The sequence below is a fragment of the Corvus cornix genome, chromosome 3 (assembly GCF_000738735.6).
Source record: "Corvus cornix cornix isolate S_Up_H32 chromosome 3, ASM73873v5, whole genome shotgun sequence".
NCBI classification, from domain to species: Eukaryota; Metazoa; Chordata; class Aves; order Passeriformes; family Corvidae; genus Corvus; species Corvus cornix.
The window spans coordinates 99,434,722-99,461,767 of NC_047056.1; the positions used below are offsets into that span (position 1 = coordinate 99,434,722).

At 39.2% G+C, this 27,046-nt stretch overlaps 1 protein-coding gene across 4 annotated transcripts in view; it reads right to left on the reverse strand.

The window, feature by feature from the left end:
• KIDINS220 (kinase D interacting substrate 220) overlaps positions 1–26,246 on the reverse strand; it is a 77,414-nt gene extending 51,168 nt beyond the window's left edge. For 3 of the 4 annotated variants that reach the window (XM_039567838.1, XM_039567842.1, XM_039567841.1), the window contains exons 1-13: positions 26,097–26,246; positions 18,709–18,858; positions 14,381–14,479; positions 12,870–12,968; positions 11,405–11,503; positions 9,033–9,134; positions 8,506–8,604; positions 7,408–7,605; positions 5,427–5,525; positions 3,023–3,121; positions 2,274–2,372; positions 1,152–1,329; positions 479–643 (exon numbers count right to left, since the gene is read on the reverse strand). In XM_039567838.1, coding sequence (XP_039423772.1) covers positions 479–643; positions 1,152–1,329; positions 2,274–2,372; positions 3,023–3,121; positions 5,427–5,525; positions 7,408–7,605; positions 8,506–8,604; positions 9,033–9,134; positions 11,405–11,503; positions 12,870–12,968; positions 14,381–14,479; positions 18,709–18,816 — 1,444 coding nt within the window. In that variant the 5' untranslated portion in view covers positions 18,817–18,858; positions 26,097–26,246. Of the gene's footprint in view, positions 1–478; positions 644–1,151; positions 1,330–2,273; positions 2,373–3,022; positions 3,122–5,426; positions 5,526–7,407; positions 7,606–8,505; positions 8,605–9,032; positions 9,135–11,404; positions 11,504–12,869; positions 12,969–14,380; positions 14,480–18,708; positions 18,859–22,869; positions 22,948–26,096 lie in introns of all 4 variants that reach the window. The other variant, XM_039567839.1, reaches the window with a different exon arrangement.
• Positions 26,247–27,046: the final 800 nt, after the last annotated feature.

Sequence of the window (27,046 nt, forward strand, 5' to 3'; positions counted from 1 at the left end):
ATACTCAAAGTAAGAAAGAGGAAAGGGGAAGAAAACTAGATGCAAAGAAAATACACTACAGAGAATAAAATATTAACAGCCTGAAAATTGTTCTCAAGCATTAAAAAGACACATAGGATGCACAATACATAAATACTGCAGCAGAAGAGTTCTGAACCTGATCTGACACACAAACAGGCCCAGCAAGGCATATTTTGGCAGCCAGACTTCCTCCAGTACCTAAAGGGTAGATCCACTGCTGCAGGAAACTCACAGGAAAATAGGCAGCAGCACTTAAAGACTGTCTTGGCATTGTATAAATGAACAAAGCAATCTATGCATGAACTGACCACAGTAAAATTCGAATCCTTTTGTCATAGAAACAGAGACCAGATACAACATTACATGGACTAACAACCCCCACAAAAACTAGTAACTCCCATGTGATGCTTTTCATAAATAGACTGGAAGTACTGAAAAGACTAAATCAAGTTTTTACCTTCCAGTTTCTTAAGCAGGAAAGATTTTCCACTTCCCCACTGTGCATACAAGCCTACACAGATGGGTGGCTGCATGGTTGGCTCACTCAGAATATCAGCCAAAGCGCTGCTGTACAGATCATACCCCAGCATGTCACCATCAGATTCCGTGGGAGACAGGTGTCCTGCAACACAAATACTGTGCTACACAACTTTGCTCTAAGAAAGCTCTTCAGTATGATAATTTTCATACATAAAGTCATGACACATTCACCCGTAGTTGTATATATACTCCTGCCATATAACAGCTCTTATTATTTGCACATTCCTGTTCAAAGGAATTTTAAATCATCCACATAATTGATACATAATTATCACAACTATTAGAGCCTACTACAAACTCAACATCCCAAACCACAGGAAGTCAAAGGAAGTAATTCCTACACAAGCAAGATCCAAATAAAAACTAAGTGATCAACAGAAGTCACATAGTATCCAACATCTAAAGCCAAAATAAATGGTATATTTGACCTTTGCCAGGCTTTTAGAGTGATGGGCTCTTTTGCCAACTGATTATTTTTAAGCCTTCTTCCCATTAGGTGCAATGTTAAAAAACCTGTAGCCACTTTTCAATACATAACTGAATAAACTGGATTCTCAATATATGAGTGATTAAAAAAAAGAAATACTTACTGGCACCAAATATCTGTGTCAAAATACTCTTCTGGTGGCTACAGTCAATATTGTAAGGGGTTTCTCCTGTTTTGTTGGGTCTATAAAGCAATCGACCATCTTTTGGATTTCTTAAGAGTAATTCAGCAAGTTTACGGCTTCTTCCACGAATAGCAATGTGAAGTGGAGTATCTCCTTTCTGCAATTAAGTGAAAACTAGTAATATCTACCATGAATTCCTAGGATTATGGACAGACCATATGTTTAGCACAGTTTCACATGCATTATTTCCTTGAAATAAATCTTAAGGCATTCTCAAAAGCATCAGTCCCTTACAGTAAGCAGTTTCCCCTTGAAAAAGCATTACAAATGTTTCAGAGAAGACATGTGAAAAAGCAGTTTTAGAATGCTAAACCTCAGACACTGTCTTCTTTCTTAAATGCTTATATTAATATTTTAAAGTTCATGGAAACTGTAGTCTCGATGTAAAAACAAATGTCTACTGGCAAACTCAAGAGACTTGTTTGGAACAAGAGACACTGCTTGTTAGAATTGTTTCAATGTCTGCTCAGACTTCTCAAAAAAACATCCCAGTAAAAGCTTTCTTATTGCATCAAATCAACATTATTACTTACTTGCCCTAAATAAATTAGTAAGATATTAAAAAAGCATCACATAAATGTTCCTATATTTAAAAGATTTGTGGTCAAAGTAGGTAATGCATAAGAAGACAGCAATAACCAGTTTATTTGTCCTTGGCATCCTTTAATTTAATGTCTAATAATCAAAAACTAACATTAGTGACAAATAACAACCATTCTCTATACTCTTCTTCAAGTGTATTAAGAATTAGTTGTCTTATCCATGAAATTTTTATTTCTCACCTGGATTTTTTTTTCAAGTTACTAAGAGCACCCTAATACAAAACAAAACAAAACCCAACAATATATTAATGGTGGAAACAAATTTACACTTAAGTATTCTCAACTATTTAATTATTAAACATATGGGAGACTAAGCACATAAGTATTATGGTCTATTTAATTATTAAGCATATGGGAAACTCTCTGTATTAGCTGCAAAAATCCTGCTGCAAAACTAAAATGATTAAATATAGTGAAGTAAACAAACAATGCTCTTTACCTTGTCTACAGCAGAGACCTTAGCTCCTTTATCCAGAAGAAGCTCTACTATTTCAATATTTCTCATCTTGGTTGCCTTTATAAGCGGTGTTTCTCCATCCTAAAATGAAATTGTAGGACTAATATAAAGATCTCTGTATACCCAAAACCATGAAAAAAATAGTTTGGGAAAGAAAATAAATTCAAAACTTTTAAGATGATCTTAATTAAACATGCTACTGTGTAAGTAGCAATACTTTAGCATCTATGTTTGTGAAAAAGTATCCCAGACCCAGTTTTCTAGATTGATTGTAATCAAAGAACAAAATACACTTCTGTCAGTAACAGTGTCAAATAGAGAAAGACAAAATTCAGATATAATACAAGATATTCGAAGAGACTTCAATGCTGTGCCAACTACTTCCTCTTTTTTTTTCCTTACTGCTGCACAGGCCTGAAGTCATATCAGAAACCTCTTTCCTCAGTTTCCAGCAGCACCTGCTCTTTACTCCTTACTGCTGGTCATGTCAGTGATGCTGAGATAAAGAATCCAAATGTTCCCTGCTACCAAGGATTTAATAGCAAATCATATTTATCAACAAGGGAACATTACTATTGCTGAGAATCCTCATTTCAGAATTTTTTTTTTAACAGTGTGCAAGGTACCAACAGTTCACAAAAACTGAATTTAGTATGATCTCCACATCACATAGGAGTTGAGAAAAGAACAGATATTAAAAAAAGCAATTCAATTAAAATTCTAATTGTTACCTTAGTACACGTCTCAGTATCAGGATTGCATTGCAAGATATCCCTCACCATTGTAGCATTTCCTTTCTCAACTGCCCAATATAAAGCAGTTTTATTATCCTAAAAAAGAAGAGTATTAAACATTAACAGTGTTTTCATTCAGCTGGATTAATTTCAAAAACTGCATGTAAAGTACAACCACTATATATTGAAAACAGCATATAACACAGCAATTTTTAGCACAACTCAAGGCAAAGGGAAAGGTCAGCAAACCTAACTGGCACAACAGTAGAATTTAGGGGGGAGGATGCAAACCTGGCTAGGGAATATGAATCTATTTTGGAAACCTTTGTGAAATATATTAACAGCTTTAGCAATCCAAGCAGACTGAACCTTTCTTGAAAAAGCTTCCAAAACTACATGTAAGTATTCAGTTCTAACTCAAATACAGAAATTACCTAATGAAATAAAACAACTTTTTTTTTCAGAAGCCCTGCAAGCTGGAAAGCTGTAAAAGCAGACGGACAAGAAAGTCAACACAAAAAACCAGAATGCTGAACAGCCAGGTACCTTATCAATAAACCTGGGGGATGGTTCATAGCTGCAAATCTGCTTCTGTCATCCTTATTTCCCCCCACTGATGTGTGCTATCCCAGAAAGTCTTCACACCTGCAATCACTTTGCAGCCTAGTGACTGACTCTTTCTGTTTGATGCACATTTGTGTAGAGACATTTATTAAAAGCCTCTGAATGCACACCTGCTTCTAAGCATAGCAATGTCAAAGTGCCCCTAGCACTTCTACCTTGCTTGCTTCTTTCATTTGCAGCTCTTTCTCTTCCACTCTTAGGCTTCACAGCAAACGGAGTTTAAAGCTTTCCTCAGCAGTTTAACAGGCCTGGTCACTAGGATTTCTTTCCTCTCCAATCACTTGGGTTTCATCGTCTCTGTCCTTCAGTGAGCTGGTTTCCAAGGCATCAGCCTGAGCTGTAGATCAGCTACACAGCCAGGAACAGGTCTGCCAGGTGGTCCCAGCTGGGTCCTTCCCCCTCCCAGAAGGGCTAAGGAAAACACCACCTGAGCCCTCACCTGCCTGGGCACTCACTCTCAAGAGCCCTACAGTCATATTTTATCTGCTGAAGGTATCCGCTGGCTAATAAGAATGAATGATCAGCAAGGAACACCGCTGCTGGAAGGCTGGACAAGGCTCAGCAATCTTTCTGAAACATCACGAATTTGGGCAGTCAACACATCTCCCCAGAACAGGTCTGGCTGGCAGGCAGGTGCTGCAATGCCAGACAGCAGGGAAGTTACTCCCAGCAGGGAAGTAGTGCTCATCTCCAGTTTTGATACTGCTGGTCCTAAACTATGATCTGAAGTGCAAAGCTAGAACCTTCCTCTGATGGTACTGACTCCTGCTGTGCCTCCTGTAAGGCCACAGAAGTATTCCACAGATCAACCACTGCAAATTGCTAGTCAGGCAACCTCACACTGCCAGAAGTCACAAGCTTCCCTGCTACCTAAGAGGTTGCATTCTCTTGCTGTTTCTGTATTGCCTCAGTCACATCAAGATGTTGAAAAGCTTCAGCTTTTCAGACCTATGTCAGCAAGAAAGCTCAGACACACGGGTTGCCAATGGCAGGTTAGAGGAAGAGATCCAAATGCTACTTTTACTTAAAAATAAGAACTTGTTGGCTTCTCAGAGAGGCTCTGCACCAGGAGCAGGCACTGACCCTTTGCAGCTCTCATTGCCTAGTTAGTTTTGTGTTCAAACTTGGGAGAACATGTGTGCCGACAAAGCAGAGTGATTTAAATAGCTTCAAGCAAAAGAAAACAAGTTGAATGTAATAATAAAAACAAGTACCATGCTGAGTAAGAGAGCTTCCACTGGAAGAGTAAAAATAAAACCTTAATCGAAGGACAGAAAAGAAAGAAGGGGTAGGTAGAAAACATGGAAATCACTGACAATGTTTAACAGAAAGCAACACAGAAAGTTAGTGAAGAAGACAAGAAACAACCAAGCACAGTGACAACCACTGTGACAACAGATATAATCTCAGGTGCATCACATTTCATTGGTATTATATTTAAAGTATTACTAAAATCATTGTATTAACTGTCTTCAAAATATGTCATTATTTAAATCTGTTCAGTAGTGCAGATGAAGTAAATGCAGTTTACAACTTTTGCTTTTCAACAATTATACAAATTAACTGAAAAAACTGTGTTTAACAAGCCATCATAATTACATGCACCTTATATCTTAAAACCTGCCCAGCAATGTGATGTATTTTACTGTTTGATGGAATTTGAGTTTCCTACAGAGCAGACAGACCAAATTTTAAAGCGCTGTTTTCAGGAACACAGTATAAACATTTGGCATTCAGGTTCACATCCTATTTAAGAAGAAGTCTAACATTTACTTACCTGACCTCTGATATCTATGTCAGCGTATTTATGGAGCAGGGCCCTCACAATTTCAACGTGACCACCTCTAACAGCCCCAATCAACACTGTATCTCCACTCTAAAAAAATTGTGAAAGAATATTGAACAGGAATTATTATTATTTAGCAAAAAGAAGTGCAACAGAGAATGAATTACATACACTATACATATTTTACATTAATAATCTCCACTCATTAAAAAAAAAAAAAAAGAATTATTTTTTGTATCTCTGAAAAAATGGGTATAAAATAGAAAAAATTCTGAACATTTTTTTTTTCAAAGAGATGAAATTGTTCAGGAAAACAAACACTCTGAAACAGGTCTAGATTAAACCACTATTCTACAAGAACTCAGCATAAATTAATAATAAATATGAAAAAACCCCAGTTGTTTTCTATTCATAGGAAGACCAGTCATATTAATAAACTCCTTGGAATACTGTGTGTCCCCTTGAGACGTTTCACAGCTGACAAAAGCTCTTCAAGAATTTCGAATAAATGTATGCCTTTGTGCAGATTTGACTGCTATCTTGCTTACATACACTATGCTGTTATAAAGAAAAAAGCAAAAGACTGATTTCATCTCAGATCAAAAGAAAAAATATTTTGGTGTGTTAAATGGAGTTGTATACACATAAAAGTTACAGTTGTGCTCAAGGCTTCTGATTTTAACACACTTAAGTACATGCCAGAATTTCAGAAATTACCTTATACTCCTGAAATTGCCTAGTACTCCTTCTATGATGAAACAGGAAAAAAAAAATAAAAGTATAGCAAAATCACAGGTGTGGAGCTCAGAGAGCTCAGCAGTAGGAAATGTCCCATCAATCAGTCATTACATACTTGGCTGCAAACCAAGAAATTTTCTTTATCAAAACCTACTCTAGCATCTGAATCTAAGAGTATTCATTGTTAGGTGTATTTTTGGAATGCAGTCAGCTGTGGTGAAAGAGGTAGTTTATCCTTCCTAAAAGCACAGAAATGCAGACTGTTGTAGAACATTGTGGCAGAAGAGGTGCTAAGAAGGATTGCAATGTATTTTCTTAAATATTTTTAAAGTTTTGCTTTGATATGTGCCTGAGGTCAAATTTGTTGTTACGTGCAACACTGTAGCTCAGTACACTGCCATCTAAGACATGCACTGACTCTTGAAATACAGGACAATGCATCCAAAAATCCTTTTAAATTTAAGAGGCAAATATTAGGAGGCTTTCCTCTATTCTCTGCAGTCCCAAGCAATCCAACTTAGGGATTCAGAATGCAGCCTCAAAAACTTATTACCACTCTGAACTAAGTTACTGACCTTGATAGAGGCATCTATGTTTAGGCATCTAACCAACTATAGCCTCAAGGCTGCAGTGTCTCTGACACTTCAGAAACACCTGACTATCAAGAGGGCACTGCAGACAGTCCAAAGCACCTGTATAAGCAACCAAATAAAATCCTGAGCTGCCAGCAAGCAGATTCACACTCTGGGCACTGCTCATGTCACATCTCTACTGAGTAATGCACATTACATTAGGTCAGGTACACAGTGCCACATTTACATCTCAACCCAGAGCTGAAGTCTTCCTCTCATATATGCAAGTTTTCTAGTAAAAAGTTACATTGTAAAAGATAAAGGTACATGCTGAATTAAATATTCTTTTTTGTAGAATCCATGGTTTACAGTTTTAATAGTACTACCCTGCCCCAAACCTACAGATTAGCTCAGTACTAGTCTTGTGTTACAGATATGACAAATGCCCTATGTTCTCAATTCAAGAATCTCAAAGAAAAAGAGCAGTTTCTGTGGTATTTACCACTTAACATACTTGTAAAATAGCAATACATAAAAATACCCCTAGATGGCAGAAAAATTAGAAAGCAAGAAAAATCACATATTTACAGATCTACATACACTGGTACTTAAACATATATTATCTATATATAAAATGACAATTATGATGAAAATTGACTCACTCTATCAGGAATGTTCACATAAGTTCCAGCATCAAGAAGATCCTGCACAATTTCAGTATGTCCCTCCTTTGACGCAATCATCAAAGCTGTATTTCCATCTTTATCTGTCAGGTTTACATTTGGGTTCCTTTTCAGTATTTCTTTTACGGAGTCAGTATAGCCACCCTTTACTGCTACAATAAGTGCAGTCATAGAATTCTTTAAATAAAACCAACAGATTTTATTGTACAGTGGATATATCATTATATCAGCAGTTCAAATAACAAGAGACCACTCACTGACATCACGCTCTTAATCATTCAAATGCTACTTCAGTTTTGTGTTTTAAAGTGCACCAAAAAACATGCTTTTTAAAAACAAAGACATAAACTAAGAGTAATAGTAGACAACACTTCAAATGCAAAAAGCATAGTTCAGATCAGTTTATTCCATCTCCTGAATGCCATACATACGATAAAATAATTTTCTTGTCATAGTATTGTCAGAGCACCCAGGTCTGCCAATACTGTTCACAAAGAGAATTTTTGAAAAACTTCAGAAATAATCATATGAATACCAAAAGTTTTCCTAATTTTCCACTTAACTTTTAATGGATTTTTTTTTTGACAAGCAATTTAAATGTAATCTTTTTTACTTAAAAACATTATGCAGCTGAAACTTCTGAAAAAATTTCAATTTCTGAAAAGGTTCAGTCACCATTATTATTTTCAAGAGATGCTTTGTATTTGATTTACTTTTCAAATAGCACTGAGGAATAAGCTATTTGATGTATCAGGCTTGGATACTGAATGAATTTTGATAGTGTTAACCTTCAGATAACAATTACTTAAATTAATTTATGTTCATTGAAATTTACACTTAAGATATCAGTGTGTCCACTGTCAATAAAACTCCCTAGCTACATCAGAGTTTTATTGAAAGGCACAAAGAAATTTCAGTAACTCTCACATGCAGTCTGCAAAGAGCTGGAAAGCAATACACTCCAACACCAACATTTCATCTTGTTTCATGTATTTCTTGGTATTTTTATTATTTAAAAAAAAAAAAAAAGCAGGACACACAGATGTACTTATCACTGGAAAATGCACAGTTACTTACAGCTCCTTCTTGATCAACATCAGCTCCCATCTGCAGCAGGTATTTCACACACTCCAAATGACCTTTCCTTGCTGCCCAAACCAGTGGGGTAGTTCCATACTGAAAAAACATCCACAACATTTTATCATACTGCTTTCTGTATTTAGTATCCCATACAATCTAGCATTTACCCCATACTTTATTGCTTTAGTTTTTACAAAGACATAATTTGGTCTCGTGAATTAACACAAGCATTTGAAAAGACACTTCAATTTTTCTTTTCTAGATGGCAGCTGTAAGAATTCTTTTTCCATACAACCTAGCATAGCAAGGTCTCCAATAGCTCAGAAAATAGAAATATGCTCACATCTTGAGCACACTATGGAAAAACCTCTTTCAAGAATAACAACTTACTCTAGCATACTAATTCTAATCTCATGGACAAAATATAATAGCAAGTGCTTTTCTAATCAAGAACTCAAAGATTTCCTTTTAAAAGAAATTTATCAAACACTACAGAAATTAAATGTTACATAGGTATAGCTTACTTTGTCAGAGCAGTTCACTTTAGCTCCATGCTGCAGTAAGAGATGGACTATATCTGAGTGGCCCCGTCCTGCTGCCCAAATAATTGGATAAACACTGTATTGCTTAGAATTAAAAAACAAATAAATAATTATTGTCTTACATATTTTAATTATTTTACATCAACAAAACAAGTCTCAAGAGAAGTTAAATCCATAGAAGAATGAATATACAGAAATAAATCCAACTACATTATCAGTACTTGTTACCTAGTACATTGCCTAGATGCTATCTAGGAAGATGTCCACTCTTTTGAATCAGTTTTGATTCATAACTCTTTAAACAAGTGTCATAGGTTAGCAAGCATAGTCCCGGAAGGGATGTCCTTGCTAAGGGGTGCTTACAGTTTCCTCTGGGAACTGATAGAACCTATCAGCTGGCCAGTTTGAATATGGACAATTCTCTAAGCCACTTAAAGTTGTGACCGCCTCTGTGATCCACATTTAAGAATAGGCAAACTCCCCCCTCCAAGCTCTCTCTCGTTTCCGGCGCTGGGACAGGTGGCTGCGGGCCCCGTGTGGGGCCAGCGGGCCCGGCCAGGCCCTGCTTGGGCCAGGCCGGGCCGGGCCACGGCCATCCTGAAGCCGATGGACCTGTTCCAGCCGTGGAACCCCCCCACTGCCTTGCCGTGGGCAGCCGGAGCGGCTCGGCTCTCCCCCCTCTCCACTGCGATAAGAAAAATTCAACATTCCAGCTGCAAAGCTGCAAGGCCAAGGTGAGATTAACCCTTTTATTGCTGTGAAGAGCTGAAAACCTGAGGGAAGAGAGGGAGGAGATGCTTAAAGCTGAAATTCTGTTGTGAAGCTATGATATATCAGAGTATCCTGTTGTAATTTCATGAAGATATGGGGGGTGGAGTGTTCAACTCGTGAGCAAAAGCACCTGCGCCGAGATAGGCAGATGCTGACGCAGCTGTAATTTCATGAGACGTTTGGACAGGGAGAGATGAACCAGATGAGGACTTTTGCTCCAAACGGGAAAGGAGAAAACCTCAGTTCCTAGAGATGCTCCCAGAGATAGTCCTAACGATGAAGATGATGAAGACCCTTTGCTCCCAGGGAAGGAGAAGGGCCTCTGTTTTTGTTTCTGAACGGCTCAACCTTAAAATTGTACCCCAAAAAACTTCAAGAGTGGACTCTCGAAAGCAGTTGCGGGAAAAGCTGCAAGTCGGGGGAAGGGACTCACATGCAGGCAGAGAGACTCCTCTTCCTAAATGGACTGAATAATATTTGGAAGTGGGCGGCTGTCTCGTTGTGATCATGTTTTCATAGCACAAGCAAGAAGAGACTTCTCTTTCTAAATGGACTGAACAAGGTTATTATGGAAGTGGTGAACAGACTGAACATCTTAAGGGTTGTCTTTTCACATTGTCAGTGGGAGAAGGGAGGAAGGTGGGGGGAGGAGAAGAGTTCTGAAGGTGGTATAATTTTTTTTCCCCTCTTTTAGGTCTGTCAATAAACTTCTTTATATTCTTTCAAGTTTGGTGCCTGCTTTGCATTTCTCCTAATCCTTATCTCACAGCAGATAAACAGTAATGAGTATTTTGGACCAAACCACTACACTAAATTGGTGTTTCCGCCCGGTTACAAACCGAACCCACGACAACAAGGTTTGTAAATTCACACTGTCATCTTAATAGGAACATTTGTAAGGCAGAAAGGAAGCAACAGACAGCTGTGCAATATCCCTAACCAATCAGGACTGCAGAGGAGTTGTGCCATGCACACAGACACTGCATATGTGAACCAGAGAAAATCAACCATCACAAAGGTTGTTCTGGCCAGTGGGGTTCTTCCTTCATTGTTCACTGCCTCAAACACCAGAGAACTGACAGTATAAACAATTTGTTCAGTGCCTATGCTTTTGTAGAAAACACTTATAAAATAAACTAAATCTCAAAATCTTAGGGTTTTTTTCTTCTTCAACATGAGTGGTATATGTTCATATATTCTAAACTATTATGAAACAATTAAAGCAAATTATGGTTTCTAAATTGCACACATTAGTTACTCCATTAACTTCTAAAGATGCAGAAAAATGACAGTTGTTAAACAAGTAACATTAGATACACTAGTTATCTTTTCTATTATTTCCTCTCCTGATAATTTCAATCTTAGTATGAGCCATACACCCATTTGCTTCAATTAAAAAAATTCAAAATTAATAAGAAAGCCAGTGGCAATCACACAGATTATTAAAGCAAGCCCTTTATAAAGTACAGTGATTAATGTCATACTGCAAAAAATGCACAATGTTTAATCAAGATAATAAGATGAGTGTATAGTTCAGGACTTCAAACACTTGGGAGGTGGCGGCGTTTAAGACTAAACCTTACCATTCCTGTGATGTTTGGATTTGCTCCTTTCTCAAGCAGCAGTTTAGCCACTTCAGTACGGCCTTTGTATGATGCCCACATCAGGGCAGTCCATCCTCCCTGGCAAGCACAAGTCAGAGAAATGTAAAAACTGAAAAACACTTAGAAATCTAACTAATGACTTTTATTCCATTTTGTATTTCTCCTAAGACTATTCTGCAAATCCAAAATATAATAAGGATTGACCACATAATGTTGTAATTCTATTTATGTAGAATAAATAATAGGCTCCTGCAAAACTTGGGAAAACATCATGTCCTTAATGTTGCTGAATACTGAATTCAGATTTCAAATGCACACAGATTCAACCACTAGACTAAAAAGAAAGCCCAAGAAACATACCACAATCTTAAAACAAAGTCTAGAATCCAACTCAATTAATACAAAAAGTTTACTTTTGATTTCTGTAACAGAGATAAGAGCAATTAATTTCAAACTACACTGGTGTGTTCATTTAAGTTTGTAAACTAGGAGACAATGAAGTTTCACTGCCTAAGGCATTTGAAAGGTCACGTAAACAAATTTAATTTTAAAATAACAGTATGCCTCCAATAAATGTAAGCACAATTTTTATTTATTTCTTTATAATACACTTTTGGAGATGTGAAAGATCCCTCTGACTGACAGAGGTCTAGAAATCAAGCACTTGGGCCATGTGAATCTGCTTAATGTTAAATGAAAAATCTTGGTTAGTGAAGATGCTTCAGGCTTCAGACAGAGCAGAACTTAAATTAAAGAAAGCACTTGAACTCACCCATAGTGGTTTTCCCCACTCTAACTTAAGCAGAACAAAATTAGTCCTTGCAGGTACCTAATTTCATCTTCTGTCAATGGAGACAGTTTACAGCTCTTCAGAGCCATCTAACCTTACAATGGTGTCAGCAGCTTTTGTAACTCTTTAGATGGGCTGGACTGAAGCGTCCACTTTTCCACTTAAAAATTTGGCAAGATGAACGAAAACAAGGACTGCTGTATGAACAATCACGGCTGCCCAGGGAAAAAGTAAATACGGACAGGTATCTTCTGGGAAAGACAACTTTTATTTTACCAGAATACTTAAAAAAACAAAGTCACTACTACCAAAAAAAAACCCCAACAAAAAAACCCCAAACCAACCCTCTTCCTGCAAGAAAATCTCACCCACACAAAACACACCCAAAAATCAAACTGCTCTTCAGTTTAGCTTTTTTCCAAAGCAAGTTAAGGGGGGAAAAGCAGCCCTAGTAAACCAGATGCCTTTATTAACACTAAAGCAATCATTTTACAAGTGTAAAAAACAATATCTAACTATATATTCTTTTCCATTTCAGTCACAATGAGTACAAAATGTAAAAAGGAAAGATCTTTCCTTAATTTTATGGAATTGGAAATCTCCAATTCACAAAACTGTTTTTCTATTTGATTTTTACTCTAGGACAACACATACCAAATCCCGATGCTCCAAACTGACATTGTAATTGAGCAGCTCTGCTACAATAGCTGCATGTCCTTCTTTAGCTGCTGAAATAAGAGCTGTCCAGTTATCCTAGGAAAAAAGAAAAAATGTTATAAAGTAATATTCAATATTTCAATACAAGTAACCTTGTTTTTCAAATGCTTAATCCACAACATATGGAAATACAGAAGCCCTTAAAAATAGCTGTCCTTTAAAAAAAAAAAAAAGTACTAATAAACTCACAGTGTTCCAGTTACACACATGGAAATACAGAGCAACTACTCCAAATCTCAGCTCCAATTAAGTGCTCTCCTACCCAATATCTATCTCTTTCCACTCCTCAGTTCACTGCAGGTTATCTTAATAAATATATGGAGAAAGCAGCACCTCCAAAGGATTAGGGAATGAGGTTAAGACACTGCAAACTGCTGAGAGGGAACAACATGATAACCAAGACCACAGAAAACACTGGCAGTGGGTCTCCACATACAGTGTGTGACAGCACCCAAGGGACTGATATGCAGAGTAATCTGGACCACAGCTTTTCACATTTCTGATCACTTCGGGAAGATATATTTTCCCTTGCATTATGCTTATTTTCCCCCCACTGCTCAAAGCACATCCAAGTGTGGGCTGATTTTTTATATGCCACACACTTATAAAATATAGCAACAGTTTATAAGGTAGCTATCCTTCCTAGAAATATAGAAACTGTGGCATTTATAGCAATTATAATAAAATGTCTCAAAACAATAGAGACTTGGTTGGGTTTTGTTGCTTTGGTTTTTTTAGGTGACAGATTCCATAGCAGACCTTTCCTGAATGTCCATACTGCTACACTTAAACTAAGTGCAGAAGTTAAAAAAAACCCAAACCCAAGCAATATCCTTTTCCTGTTTATCACTCTTCACTGGAATATACAGACCTTTCAAAACTTTCTAACAATATCTCTGTCCCATTCACTTGTTTTGGGCATCTTTCATCAGGAGTCAACCTCTTTTGCTGAGGCATGAAGACAATTCATAAATCTGAAATGCCTCTCTGCCACTGTTCTGGCTTTCACCTGAAATAAACCTTTAACCTAAATTCTCCCTATGTATTTACTGGAAAAACACCAAAACCAAATGAAAAAACCCCGAACAAATGAACAAAAATTCAACCCACTGACATACCTCAACAACACCAAGATGAGCAAAACCACTTGGACTTCATCTTTGATGCTGTATTTCTCTATCCTAATTTCCCAGAAGAAACAGCAGCAAGATTCAGCAGAGATCAAGATGTTTTAAATGTCTGAGGGATATCCCTACTCCTCATGAGGATCCAGAGAAATAAAAAAGCTAAGCAATTTTGAATAAAATTTCTCTTACATGTCATCATTTCCCACCTGCTTTTTTCCCTCCTGAGCTCAACACTAACCTAAATTCCCTTTCTTTGCCTGCCCCTTGTAATTTCTTGCTCCTCCACTGTTACATACCACCACATAAAGAACTAATACTTACTGCATCTTCCAAGTTGCAATTAGCTCCCTTCTTGAGAAGCTCCTGGACAATTTCTAAATTGCCTTGCTCAGCAGCCAACATAAGTGGAGTCTGGCCATTCTGAAATCCAAGTGACAGGAAAATAGATGCATTGGGAAGTGATAAAAATGACACACGTACCCACACAATAAAAACCCAGAACCTACAGGGCAATGTTGTTTCCATTTTTAACTGCCAGTGAGAAGTTGTAATTAAGACTGCTGTTTAAACCACACAGCATTCTTGCAATAAAAATGGAGAACATGGTATAGAACCCTGTCCCACAGGAGATTACAAAACAAACACAAAAAACCCCAAACATTTCAGACATTAAAAAGGGCTATGAAAAGAAAAAAGTTACATTATTAAATAGCTACCTTTCTGAATGATTTGCTTGCTGAACACATCTCCAATACGAGTTACATCTTTACAACTTGGAGCAAGTCAGTCACATTTAAAAAAATAATAAAGAAAGAAGTCTACCCTAGGAACCACAATGGCCATTAAAACATGCACACTGATTCAGAGGAACAGCTGCTAAAGCCTTGGAAAAAATAGTCAGTTTCTACAACCCACTTTCATCTGACAGCATAAGAAATACAGACATCACTCCTGTCCTCTGCAACATGGATTCTTAGCAGACGGTCTCATCTTAGGGAAGATGAAAGACAGAAAACCTGGTTTATTTGCCTTCAGAAGTGTTATAGAAGTCAGTTAGAATCTGTCACCCTTCCATCAGACTACTTTCGTGTCAGCAAATTTCTGAGATACAATTGCTCTGCATGATGAAAAGTAAAACTTGCTAAATTTTACAGTAAATTTATTAATTACAACAAGTTTAAAAAATTAAAAGAATTTTTCCTGACCTGGCTTCTGTTTTTTCTCTCTACCATCCAGAAAACTCAGATTATCTAGTCTCTAAATAATGCAAAAGCTACATGTTAGGAGCTATATACCAGCAATTACCCTGGAAAGAATAAAAATGAATGCAGAATCACAATACAGTAGTATCACTAATCTTCATAACTGACACAATTAATACTACAATTAATAACAATACTTGATGACTCTTTCACACACAAAATTAGAGAAATGCATGGATTCTTTCAAAAACACTTTTTGGCCCATCAGCTGTTGCCCATCTAATTACATCTATAATATAATTTTTCACAAAGAAAAATTGTGCTCTCATGTAAGTTTATGTTGTTATAACTGTACATTGTATACATTCAAAAGGACACTGTTGCTTTTAGATCCTAAAGTATATTTTGTATTAACAAGAAGCAATTTTTAGGTCTCGTCATTAAAAAATTAATTAAAATGCTCAAAAAATCAAGAGAAAATAAACCACTACTTTTTAGAAAAGAACAGCTCTCTTTGAAGGAGGAAACAGTCATAACTTTTGCTCTTTAAGATATGCAAGCTAATAAGTTGGGGATACACATGCCAAGTGATTTCAGAAATCATGACTGACCACTCTGCCTTCTGTGATGACACCACCGGTCAGTGGATGAAGAGCTGAGATGTTGTTTATGCCATATCCAGTAAGGATTTCAACACTGTCTCCCACAACGACCACAGACACTAATGAAGTACAGGCTAGACAAACGGACAGAGAGGTGGACTGAAACTGGCTGCAGTGCTGGGCTCAGAGCATTGGGATCAGCAGTACAAAGTCCAGCTGGAGGCCAGTCACTAGTGCAGGGAATCGATACTGGGATCTTATTTAAGCCCTTCATTAAGGACTGGGGCAAGGGGACAGAGTGCGCCCGCAGCACCTTTGCAGCCTGGACTAAGTTGGAGGCTGATGCACCAGATGCTTGTGCTGCCATCCACAGGGACACTGACAGGCTGGGCACACAGGAACCTACCGTACTGAGTACAGGTGTCTCGTTGTGATACCCAGAGGAAACTGCACTGAATCTTTGCGAAGAGAAGCTGGGACTGCCCTGCGCCAGACACAGGCAATTCCAGCTGGCTCCAACCAACTCACCCCAGGACACAGGGCTAGATAATCTCCAGGGATGCCTTCCAAGCAGTGCTTTACCAATACCCACAAAACCCCCTATTTTAGCCTGACCATTCTTCTCACCTCCTTCAAACAGTTACTATTGCTATCAGTCTGAGTGTCTTCCACAAGCGGATAACACAAAAGGATAATACAATCCAAATAAAAGTATGTCTGGGAAAGAAGAGGCTGTGGATGGTAAAATTATTCCCTCCTGTTAGAAGTGCCAGACAGCTGCAGACTGGCTTTGGTTTTCTGAGACAGATGTAAAATTTTCTACAGGGGTACTGAAAACATCCTTCCCTTTTTGTTAGAAGACTCTCAAATGTAAGTAGAATGTTATAATGTTTTAGCAGCCATCACAAAGATTTCACCAACACAGAAACAAAAGATAATTACCACATCTGTGCTATCCAGATTAGTTCTCAAAAGTTGCGAAAGAGTCTGGACACTCCACAACAACTAAATACCCATATTTCTCACACGCACATCAAGTACTGTCTATATGTACATCGCAACTCAGTCTAAGTATTGGAATGACCAAATTATAAAGGAGCACACCTGTATCTTTATAGGGAAATCAATTAGTGGTGTCACCTTACAGATTAGCACTCTTGCAGTCTGTGAGAGAAGATTCAGAATTGAACATGCAGAAGCTCCTTCAGTACCAAGAGCAGAAAGAAAGCAACATCAAGGGAAAGCGGAGGCTGTTAGGATCAAAGTCTATCACCCAAGGCAAGAATCTATCATTAGCTGTTAATTCATGTGTCTGGTATGAGAAAGAAGAAATCACACAAACGGAATGATGAGCAGGGAAAAGGCAGAGAGGCTGAGCCCTCCCCTCCTTAACTGAAACTGATGGTGTTAATGAACAAAACCATCCATACACAAACTGACTGGGACATTCCAGCTTTTCTGGCAACTGGCCACAGTCAAGATAAAAATGATTGGAAACAATGTGGGTGATCCTACCATTGGACAAGTCACTGCAGCCTGGGAGGTCCAGGCATTAGCAAACCTTGGCTTGCCAGCAATCTTTTTAGATCTCCAAAGGCACTCTCCTTTTGGTATTTTCTTTTTACCCAAGAAGAAAAGATGACTTGGCAGGTCCAAAACTGGAAACTGAATTGCACTCAAAGCCACTGAATTCCAAGGAAGAGCTAGCATTTAAACAAAACTCCTATCATTACACATATGGACTGTCCCTGTAAGGGGTTTAAAACTAATGTAAACCACACACGTCTGTCTGCAGAAATGACTTTCTCCAATGCAACAGATCAGAAGACTGAAAACAATAGGTATCAGGGAAATGATCTCTGCAAAGGCAGTTAATGAAACCCAAGACTACATTTAGTCCCACCAATAAGTGAAGAAAACTTTAGAAAAGAAGGTGAAGGCAGTGACACTTGATAAAATCAACATGAACTCTGATTTCGGCCATGTTGTTGAAAGGAATTGCCAGCAGAGGGAACAGATATTCCCCTTCTCACATATGCTACATGCCAGGTGGTGAGGTTAATGTGTATGCTCTGAAACTTAAAAATTCTCCCATCTCAAATACCTCCGTGTATGTGCATACAAAGCATGGAACGAATGTGCCAACAAGGAAAGAAAGCTGTCTTAATTGAAACCAGATCTGATAACTACAGTAAGGCTGAATTCTGTACATTGTTTTCACATTTGCATGATGCTTTTTGAGTTTGAGTAATATACGCCATTGGACTTCTTTCCAAAACAATATTCTTTCCATCTTATGCGGATTTGAAAAACTGATCAAAATAACAGATTCTGAATAATTCTCATATAAACTCCCTACTGTGTATCAATACTTCCGTGTACTCCTGGTAACCTGTAGATACATATTTTTTCATCTAGATGAGCACATGCTCATGTAAGTTGCAATATATGCTCTTATTTGGACTGTATAACAAAGTATCTTGACTGAAAACCAGGATGTGAGGCAGGGATCATCATCATACCAGGTCTCACCCCAAAACAAACAGGGCACATGCAGTTGCATCTGTGAACTAAGAACCAATTCTTAGGTATAAACTCCATTTACAAAGTAAGGATGGAGCTGCATTTTCCAGCTCAGAAGAACATTCTAGAAAGCAAATACTATGAAAGATGCTTGAGGTGCTGACAGAGACCAAATACAGTGTTCAGGTTATGCAAAGATAAGCAATCACTTAAAAACAAAACTGAAATTTGTATATTAAATAACCAGTGTGATCTCACTAATTATTCATTCTGTAACTAACAAGCTGCAATGTGAAACTGACCTTTTCAAAAATCATCTTACCTCATTTCTCTCATCGACATCCCTGCATTTCTCTAGAAGCGCTTTCAGAGCAGGAACATTTCCTTCTTCTACGTAGGTCAACAGACTCTGACTCATCAGACTTGCCATCTTCACACAGTATTTAAAATGCCTCTAGATAACAAAGCTTACCTGTATTTCAGGAAAGGAAAAAAAACCAGCAAAGCATAAGTAACAGGTATGACATTAGAAAGCATGAATTGTATATGCTAATGAATTATTGGTTGGGTACAAACACCTGCCATTCTCCTCAACAAAACACTGTGGAGACGTGCATTAAAATGCACTACATTCCCATGAAAAGTCTTAACTCTTTCTAGTTCTTAGAAAATTACTGGAATTCTTTTAGCTGTTATGTGCTGTCTAAATAAATATTCTGAATGGAATGCATAGTAGTTTCTGTACATACAGCATCACAGGAATATCTGTATATGTTACATACTTTATATCTACTATTTACAATATAACCCTTATCCTTTATGTGCATAAGCAGAGCATTGAGACTAATCAGCATTACAAAATACAGTGATTCTATCTAAATAGCAGCCATATGGAACTCTGAGAAACGCCATTTACTAAATCAGTTATCACCAACTTTATGCAGACATGCCTGCATGTGATGGCACATTGTTACTTGCTAGTCAAACTTAACATGGCTTCTGTTAACTGATTATGTTTTTAACCTTTAATATGCAAGACAGCAAAGGTTTTTCTTTCTTAAGGCAGACCACTAACAACCATTTCAGACTTCCTAAAAAGTTGTGCCCAGTAAGTTCGGAGCACCAGTAGTATTACAGGGCCAGATTTATACATACACAGCGACAGAAGCGGAGTCACTCACTGCACCTAAATTTAGTTTCACTAGATGCAGAACAGGTCATGGGGTTAAATACAAGACTCCACCACCCCTACACACCTTTCTCCTCACCAGTGGCTGACGTGATCATGAACCTCCAGTTTAGTATCAGCTAAAGCCTACTGCTTAGGCTATTCTCTCCCAGGGAGAAGCCAAAGACTAGTGGCTTTCCCAGGCAAATGTTCTTACTTTTGTTCTCAAATCAAAGCAGCCAGGGAATTTTTCTGCACTTCCAACTCAAGTGGAACAAAAAGAGATGAGAGGAAGACAGCAGGAACTTCACCATGCTTAGCACAGAGAAGTTAGTTTAGATTTAGAAATTTAAATAAAATTATCCAGTTCCACTTTCAATTGCTGACATAGTCGGTAACAGTATAACACCATCCTTTCTCCTTTACTAGGTGAGTATATATAGTCATACACAGCACTGTCACAGTTTATTAGATACAGCCTGAGCTCACCTACAGCACTGCAGCCACCACGTGACCCACATACAGAAATGCCTTGTTCAAAAAAAGTGCCAGCTAACACCTCAGTTAAGATGACAGCAGCTCTGGGTACGTGCAAATACAATTCAGGTGCACATGAATGTCTAGTGACAAAAGAAACTACAGACATTGTTTAAAACTTTCATCTAAAACAAGTAAAAAAAAAATCTAGATTCAACCTGTAAAGCCCAGAAGCAGTTTTCGTAGGCACTGCTGCCAGTCCGTCCCACAAGAAAGCTATAAATAAACTAAGAAAACAAAAGGTCCGTCACATTTACCGTACAGTTAAATTACCATCGAAGGGGGTGAGCAGCACAACAGTGGTGTTATATATCTGTCTTCATTTTCTTCAGTAGGAGGAAGAGCCAACTAAGAGGTTGCAAACTTAAAAAAAACACTAAACCACACAAAAAAATGAAAGGTTTGAAAAGAAACAGAGATTTTACTGACTCAGGGTGGATACACAGGCTCCTACTGCCATTTCAGACACAAAAATACCAGGAAAGTTAGCATCTTGCCTGGCATCCAGCTACCAGTCCAGAACAGCCCACCTCCCTTACAGCCAACAGCAGCATCTTACAGCCCTACGCAGGTGTCTCAGATAATCAGTCACCTAAAATGACATTAGATATTCACACGCATCTGTATTCCTCCCATTAGTTTTTATATATGACAACAGAAATCCATGAAATGTGATTTGCTGCTAGCTCCACTGCCACCACAGGCATTTTCTGCTTTTCCTGTGCAGTCTCCCAGCTTCTCTCCTGTAGCTGTACCTTCAATACCCATGCTACTTTCCATACCAAATATTAAATTGAAAACTGCATTAAGAACATCCCCAAAACATGACTAAAAATGTCTCACCAAATGAATTATACTCTGCAGTTGCCATCAAAATTTCACCAATTAATTCTCAGCTAGTGTGAAAAGAAAGAAAGTACTCAGAATTGCTTTTTGCTCAAAGTAAGATTCTTCCCTTGATGATCCCTGTGAGCAGACAGAGGGCAGAGGCAGCCCTGCTGCACTGTAGATAAGCATACTGCTTCAGAAATTCCAGTTGGCAACAGTGCAGCTTCTGCCTTCATGCAGAGCTGAATCCTTAAACCTCTGACTAACAGCAAAGCACCCAATGCCAATGAACATGTCTAGCGATGTGTTTAGAAACTCCATGTTAATATTACTTTTATAAAATGATAAAAAATTTGTACCAGTGAGCCATCTCCAAGAATATTAGTATGTCTTATCCCCTATGCTTCACTGTCACATAATATGCCTTTCTTGGAATTAATAACAGTCTATTTTATAAAAACAGGAATCACAAAATCAAATATTATAATTATGCACTTTATATCCTCATGCTTTTATTTGCCCTTTTTCAGGCAAGCTTCTTAGAGCATCCAAAAGATTAACATCACTGGAGGGCTTTGGGAAGGCACAGTCTAGGGACAACAACAACCATCAAACAAACAAAACACTCCCCACCACTCCAGAAACAAAGGTAAATAAAAAAAGGGTGGTATTAAGATTTTTGGAAACTTTGCTTTATTTTTTCCCCACCAAGAACAAAAAACATGCCCGAAACAAGCCTAAATGGGTCTGTTCATTAGACTTTCACTCATGACAGCAAGTCAACATCACTTGAACACAGCCACAGCCCACCTTTTTATTAAACAAAATATACGTTATTATGTTATGAAAATTAGGCACTGTACTCCAAGTCCATATGGGTGCTGGTCACTGAAGTGTGATTTCCTCCCATGCTTCAGATTTCTTTTAAATAATGATAAAAACTGAACCAAGATTCTGAGGAACAGTCTCTAGCTGTAATTCCATTCTAAGTAATTCTATTCTGGTCTCTCTGATGAAAAATGCTCCTGAAATACATATTCAGTTTTCAAACAACCCAGGAATAAAAAGAAAACTCTATGTCTTACCCTTGACCAAATTAAAAGATGAGAACTTAATCCCTGTTAAATTACATAAATATAGTGCAAAACCAGTATAATTCCAGAACATCCTATACATAAATGGTCTTAATTGCTCAATTAACACATTTACTTTTTCTTTGACACAGCAGAAGTATTTTCACAATCTGTAACAAAAATTTCAGTTCAAACCAGGATTGTGCTTGGAAACCAATCCCCTTTCCAATAAGGATTAATGCTATTATTTTTCTCTCCCACCTAAGTGAGCCAATTTCCAGTGCACAAACCTGCTCTTCATTAATAATCCAAACTTTCAAGCTTGGAAATCTCACAATGCCCTTGGGCAGCAAATCCTGGTATTTTATAAAACTAACAACACACCAAGAACCATGAAAAGTTATAAAGTGCACAAATGCTCAGGTGAAGGCAATGTTTGCACAGGGATTAACCTGTTTTTGTAAGACTCTCACATCCTGAGCTGATGCAGACAAATGTTATCACTGTTTAGGAAAGACGGCAAAAATTTGTCAATTTAAAAAAATTTGATTTCTCTCAACAGCACCAATATTGACAGCAGAGGTCCTGATAACTCAAATCTGCAGGTGTTTTATGTATTCTCAGAACCTCTTATCAGTTCCTAACTATATAACAAATATTATTACTCACTAAATTTTCAAACTATCATATTTTTTACATAGCTCTTCCCCATTTTTTTTTATTGTGCAAACAGTGATCTTTTTTGAATAAGGATCAAAACTGGTCAACAACACTAGCATTACTGAGAATATCTATTGAAAACAAAAAAAAGAAAGTCAAGATAGTAATGACATTAAATTCATACTTTTCATCATACTAAGAAAAAACTGTTGCCTACTTTTTAATGCTTCCTTCCTTTTCCAGACACAAAGGCTATCTTCCCAACATGCACCACTGTGGCAGATCTTTCAGCTAACTGTAAAAGGAAATAATTACTGTGCTGCTGAAATCTGAGCACGTACAACTCAAATGTGTAAATGCAGAGCATTTCACCCTTAAGAACTGCAAACGCCATCTTTTCAAATTAGAATTAAAAAATGTGAAACACAAGAATTGTACACATTAAATTTATTATAAAAACCTAACAAGTCAGTTTCATATTCTCACATTTTCATGCTTTATGATGGCATAAAGAAATGAAAAACATGCTGAAACATCACCTTTACTCACACCACACAGAATGCTGCTAAAACAAGCATTGCCCAGCCTTTACAACACCTCATTGTAATAATCCCTTCCTAAACACAAAGAGATCACAAGTCAGGCATCACATTAAGTGGCAAATATTTTAAAATATTCTTTCTGTTGGGACTGAGTCAACCAGCATTTTGTTTAAAGAACAAATTTTGAGAACAGCTGAAATGAGCCTCTAAAAATATTAATTTATGGTATTCAGAGTCAGAGAGAAACAACAAATCTAAGTTTCCATAAGTAGTCTACACCCACACCTCTTCTCCAGTGTCTGAAATTCCAGTGTGACTAATGACCTTATGCTGCATTTCTGCTTTTCCTTATTTATCTGGGAACATTTATTCTACTTCTCTCAACCACATTTCTGTTATCCAGGTGAGAAGTATTTTTTTTAATTACCTTACTTTTTGTTACCTTATCACAAAGAACAAAATAGTGTAACTCCAAAGTATCAAAAGACACAAAAAGTGAACTACTACAGCTAGACACACAGACATTCTTATTTTGAAACCCAAAACCAATAAAACTAAAAAAAAATTTGCACAAAAGGAGGTCTCTATTGTAACCATTATAACTGCACACAGTAAGAAGTAGGGGAAATTGGAGATACACAAGTCCTTCTTTTCTACTTTATGCACAAAAGGCAACAGCCATTTCCAAATATTGTAGTGACGGATTTTTTGTTTGTTTTAATAAAATGAAAGAAACTGGGGATTACATACAAAAGACTCGAAAGATGTAAATCCCTATTTAAAATACAGGGCTGGCTGTCAGCTGATAGCAACTATCAGACATGCCTATGTTCTACCCTGGTTAAAAAATGAGTTAAAATAAAGTGTGAAGTATCTGATAACAGAATTTATACTTATCAGAGAAATCCGTCCTCCTTTAAGACAAAATTTAAATATGGTCAATGAACAGTAACATATTGCTAAGAACATCTGAATTCTAAGACAAAGTTCAATTCCAAAACAAAATACAAGATGCTCAGTCCTACAGATCACTGTTTCAGGTTTTAAATACATCAAATAAAAGAAAGCAAACAGAAACAAATACAAACAGAAGCAAACAGTTACCAATATTAAGAGGTTTTTTTAAATTATACCAACCAACACAAATTAATTGTCAAAACCTGTATAAAATACACAAAAGCACAAGAAAGTCTGCAATGTCATCTTACACAGTCTCATATGGCAAACGCGTTTCTCTGTATGATAAAATCAAGGGTTTGTTAGTCATAGACACAAGTTATATGACAAAAATCTAACTTTTAGAGTGTTTCCACTTAAGAAAAAAGTGAATGATGTGATGTAGAACTTTAAACTAATATGGCACCATTTCGTAAGCTGTTGTCACACAGAATTTCAAGCAGATTTTAATTTCCTAATAACCAATTTATTTTAAATAAACACTGTGGCAGAACAAAGAATAGATGCCTAACCAGTAGACAAAAGGACGGGTTTTCTTACATGTTCTGATCTCAGAAAAAGATCTTCCGTTTTTCTTTCCATTTCTTTACTATTTGATGGGGGAAGGAGTGTCAGGTAATTAATCAGGCAATGATTCAAACGCTTTTCCAGCAAAAGACATATTACTGTATTGTTCCTCCCATTAATCCTTTACCAAAAGTTATAGAGAGGAAATCGCTTTTCCAACCAATTTTTAAGCATATATGAGAAGTGGCAAAGCCCTACTACCTTTAAGACATTTTGCTACTCTTTCAGTGATGTCCTGTGGCAGGACCTGAAGCAATGGGCAGAAACTGAAACACAGAATCAATTAAGCTGGAAAAGATCTCTGAGAGATCATTCAGTCCAACCTATGATCAAACACCACGATGTCAACAAAGTGGTCTTTCCTTAAACACCTCCAGGGTCAGTGATTTCAGCACCTCCCTGGGCAGTCCATTCCACTGTCTAACTCTTTCTGTGAAGAAATTCTTCCTAATACCAACCTAAACCTCCCCCGGCACAGCCTGAGGCTACATCCTCTTGTGCTATCGCTTGTTACCTGGGAGAAGAGCCTGATCCCCACTTGGCTACAACCTCTTTTCAGGCAGTTGTAGAATGATAAGGCGACTCCTGAGCCTCATTTTTTTTCCAGGCTGACCACCCCCAGCACTCCCTCGGCCGCTCCTCATAGGACTTGTGCTTCAGACCTTTCACCAGCTTCGCTGCCCTTCTCTGCATTTGTTACTGTGAGAGTGACCCAGCACTGGCACAGACTGCCCAGAAAGGTTGCAGATTCTCCGTCCCCGGAGACAGACGAACAACCTCTGGGCACAGTCCTGCGTGATCCACTCCTGTTGTCCCTACTCGAGGAGAAGGGTTAGACCCGATGACCTGGGGAGATCCCTCCCAACCTCAACCGTTCTGTTACTCTTTACCTCAGAAATTAGATGCCAAAAACTTTCCTGACGGGTCGAACCCTTATCTACCTTTCCGAGTCGACAGGAGAGAAACACGGTACAAGAGGCTCCTCCACCCCCGGGACAAGGGTGACAGGAACTCCCGGCCATGCCCGCGGCACCCGCGGAACGCTTTACCCACGGTGCGCTGTCCCCGACAGCCGCACACCGAGCCCGGTCCGCCCCGCACACGCCGCCGTAGGAGCCCCGAGACAGAGCGGAGCGGGCGCGCCGCTGCTCCCGACCCGCGGCCCTGCACAGAGGGGACCGGGGCGTGAGTGTACCGGGCCCGCAAGCCACGGCGGCCACGAATCGCCCGAGCCCAGCGCTCCTCCAGGCCCCCGCCGGGAGCGGCCCCGCGGCGCCCTTTGTTTGGCAGCGGGAGCGCCGCCTCCCCCACAGCCCCGTGCCCTTCCCCTGCCCTTCCCTGCCCGGCCCGCGCCCCCCGCCTTCCCGCCGCTACTCACCCCACGGCCGGGGGTACTCTGCCCCTACGGCGGCTGCCCGGGCCCAGCCGGAGTCTGACACGGAGGGAGGCGACGGCCCAAAGCGCGGCTCAGCTCGGCCCGGCGGCGCCCGCCATCTTCCACCGCTGCACTCCGCCCGCCCGGGCCGTGACGCGCGGGGGCGGCTCCGGCCGCGCCCATCGCCGCGGGCGGCGGTAACAGCGGGCACAGGAACCGCCCTGCCCGGCAGCCCCGCGGCACCGCCGGCCCGGCCAGGCCCGGAGCGGGCGTGGCTGAGTCGGAGAGCAGCGCTGGGCAGCCCAGAGGGTGGCACCTTCCTGAGAGCCCCCAGCAGTCACCCCCCACCCCCCCCCCCCCCCCCCGCTGCTTTCTGATAGAAAATAAGGGGGAAAAGGGTAGTGAATAACTGCTGGGGAAAAGGGTAGTGAATAACTGCTGCCAGATGTACGGACAGACTGGGGAACGGGAGGCTGGAAAGCAGCGCCGCCGAAAGGGACCTCACCTCGAGCCCTGCCGGCAGTTTTGGGCACCACAATAAAAGAAAGATATTAAGCTGTTAAAAGAGCGTCCAAAGGAGGGAAACGAAGATTGTGAAGGGCCTTGAGCCGAGGAAATACCAGGAGTGGCTGAGGGCACCTGGCTTGTTCAGCCTGGAGAAGAGAGGGAGAGGAGACCTCATTGCACTTACAAGTTCGTCCTGTGGGAAAGAGGGGGGGCAGGCACTAAACTCTTCACTCTGGTGACCAGTGACAGGACCAGAGGGAACAGCATGAAGCTGAGTCAGGGGAGGTTGAGGTTGAATATTAGAAAACGTTTCTTCCCTCAGAGGGTGGTTGGGCACTGGAACAGGCTGTCCAGGGAAGTTGTCAGCAGCCACGCTGACAGAATTCAGGAAGCGTTTGGACAATGCTCTCAGGCCCATGGTGTGACTCTTGGGGTTGTCCTTCGCA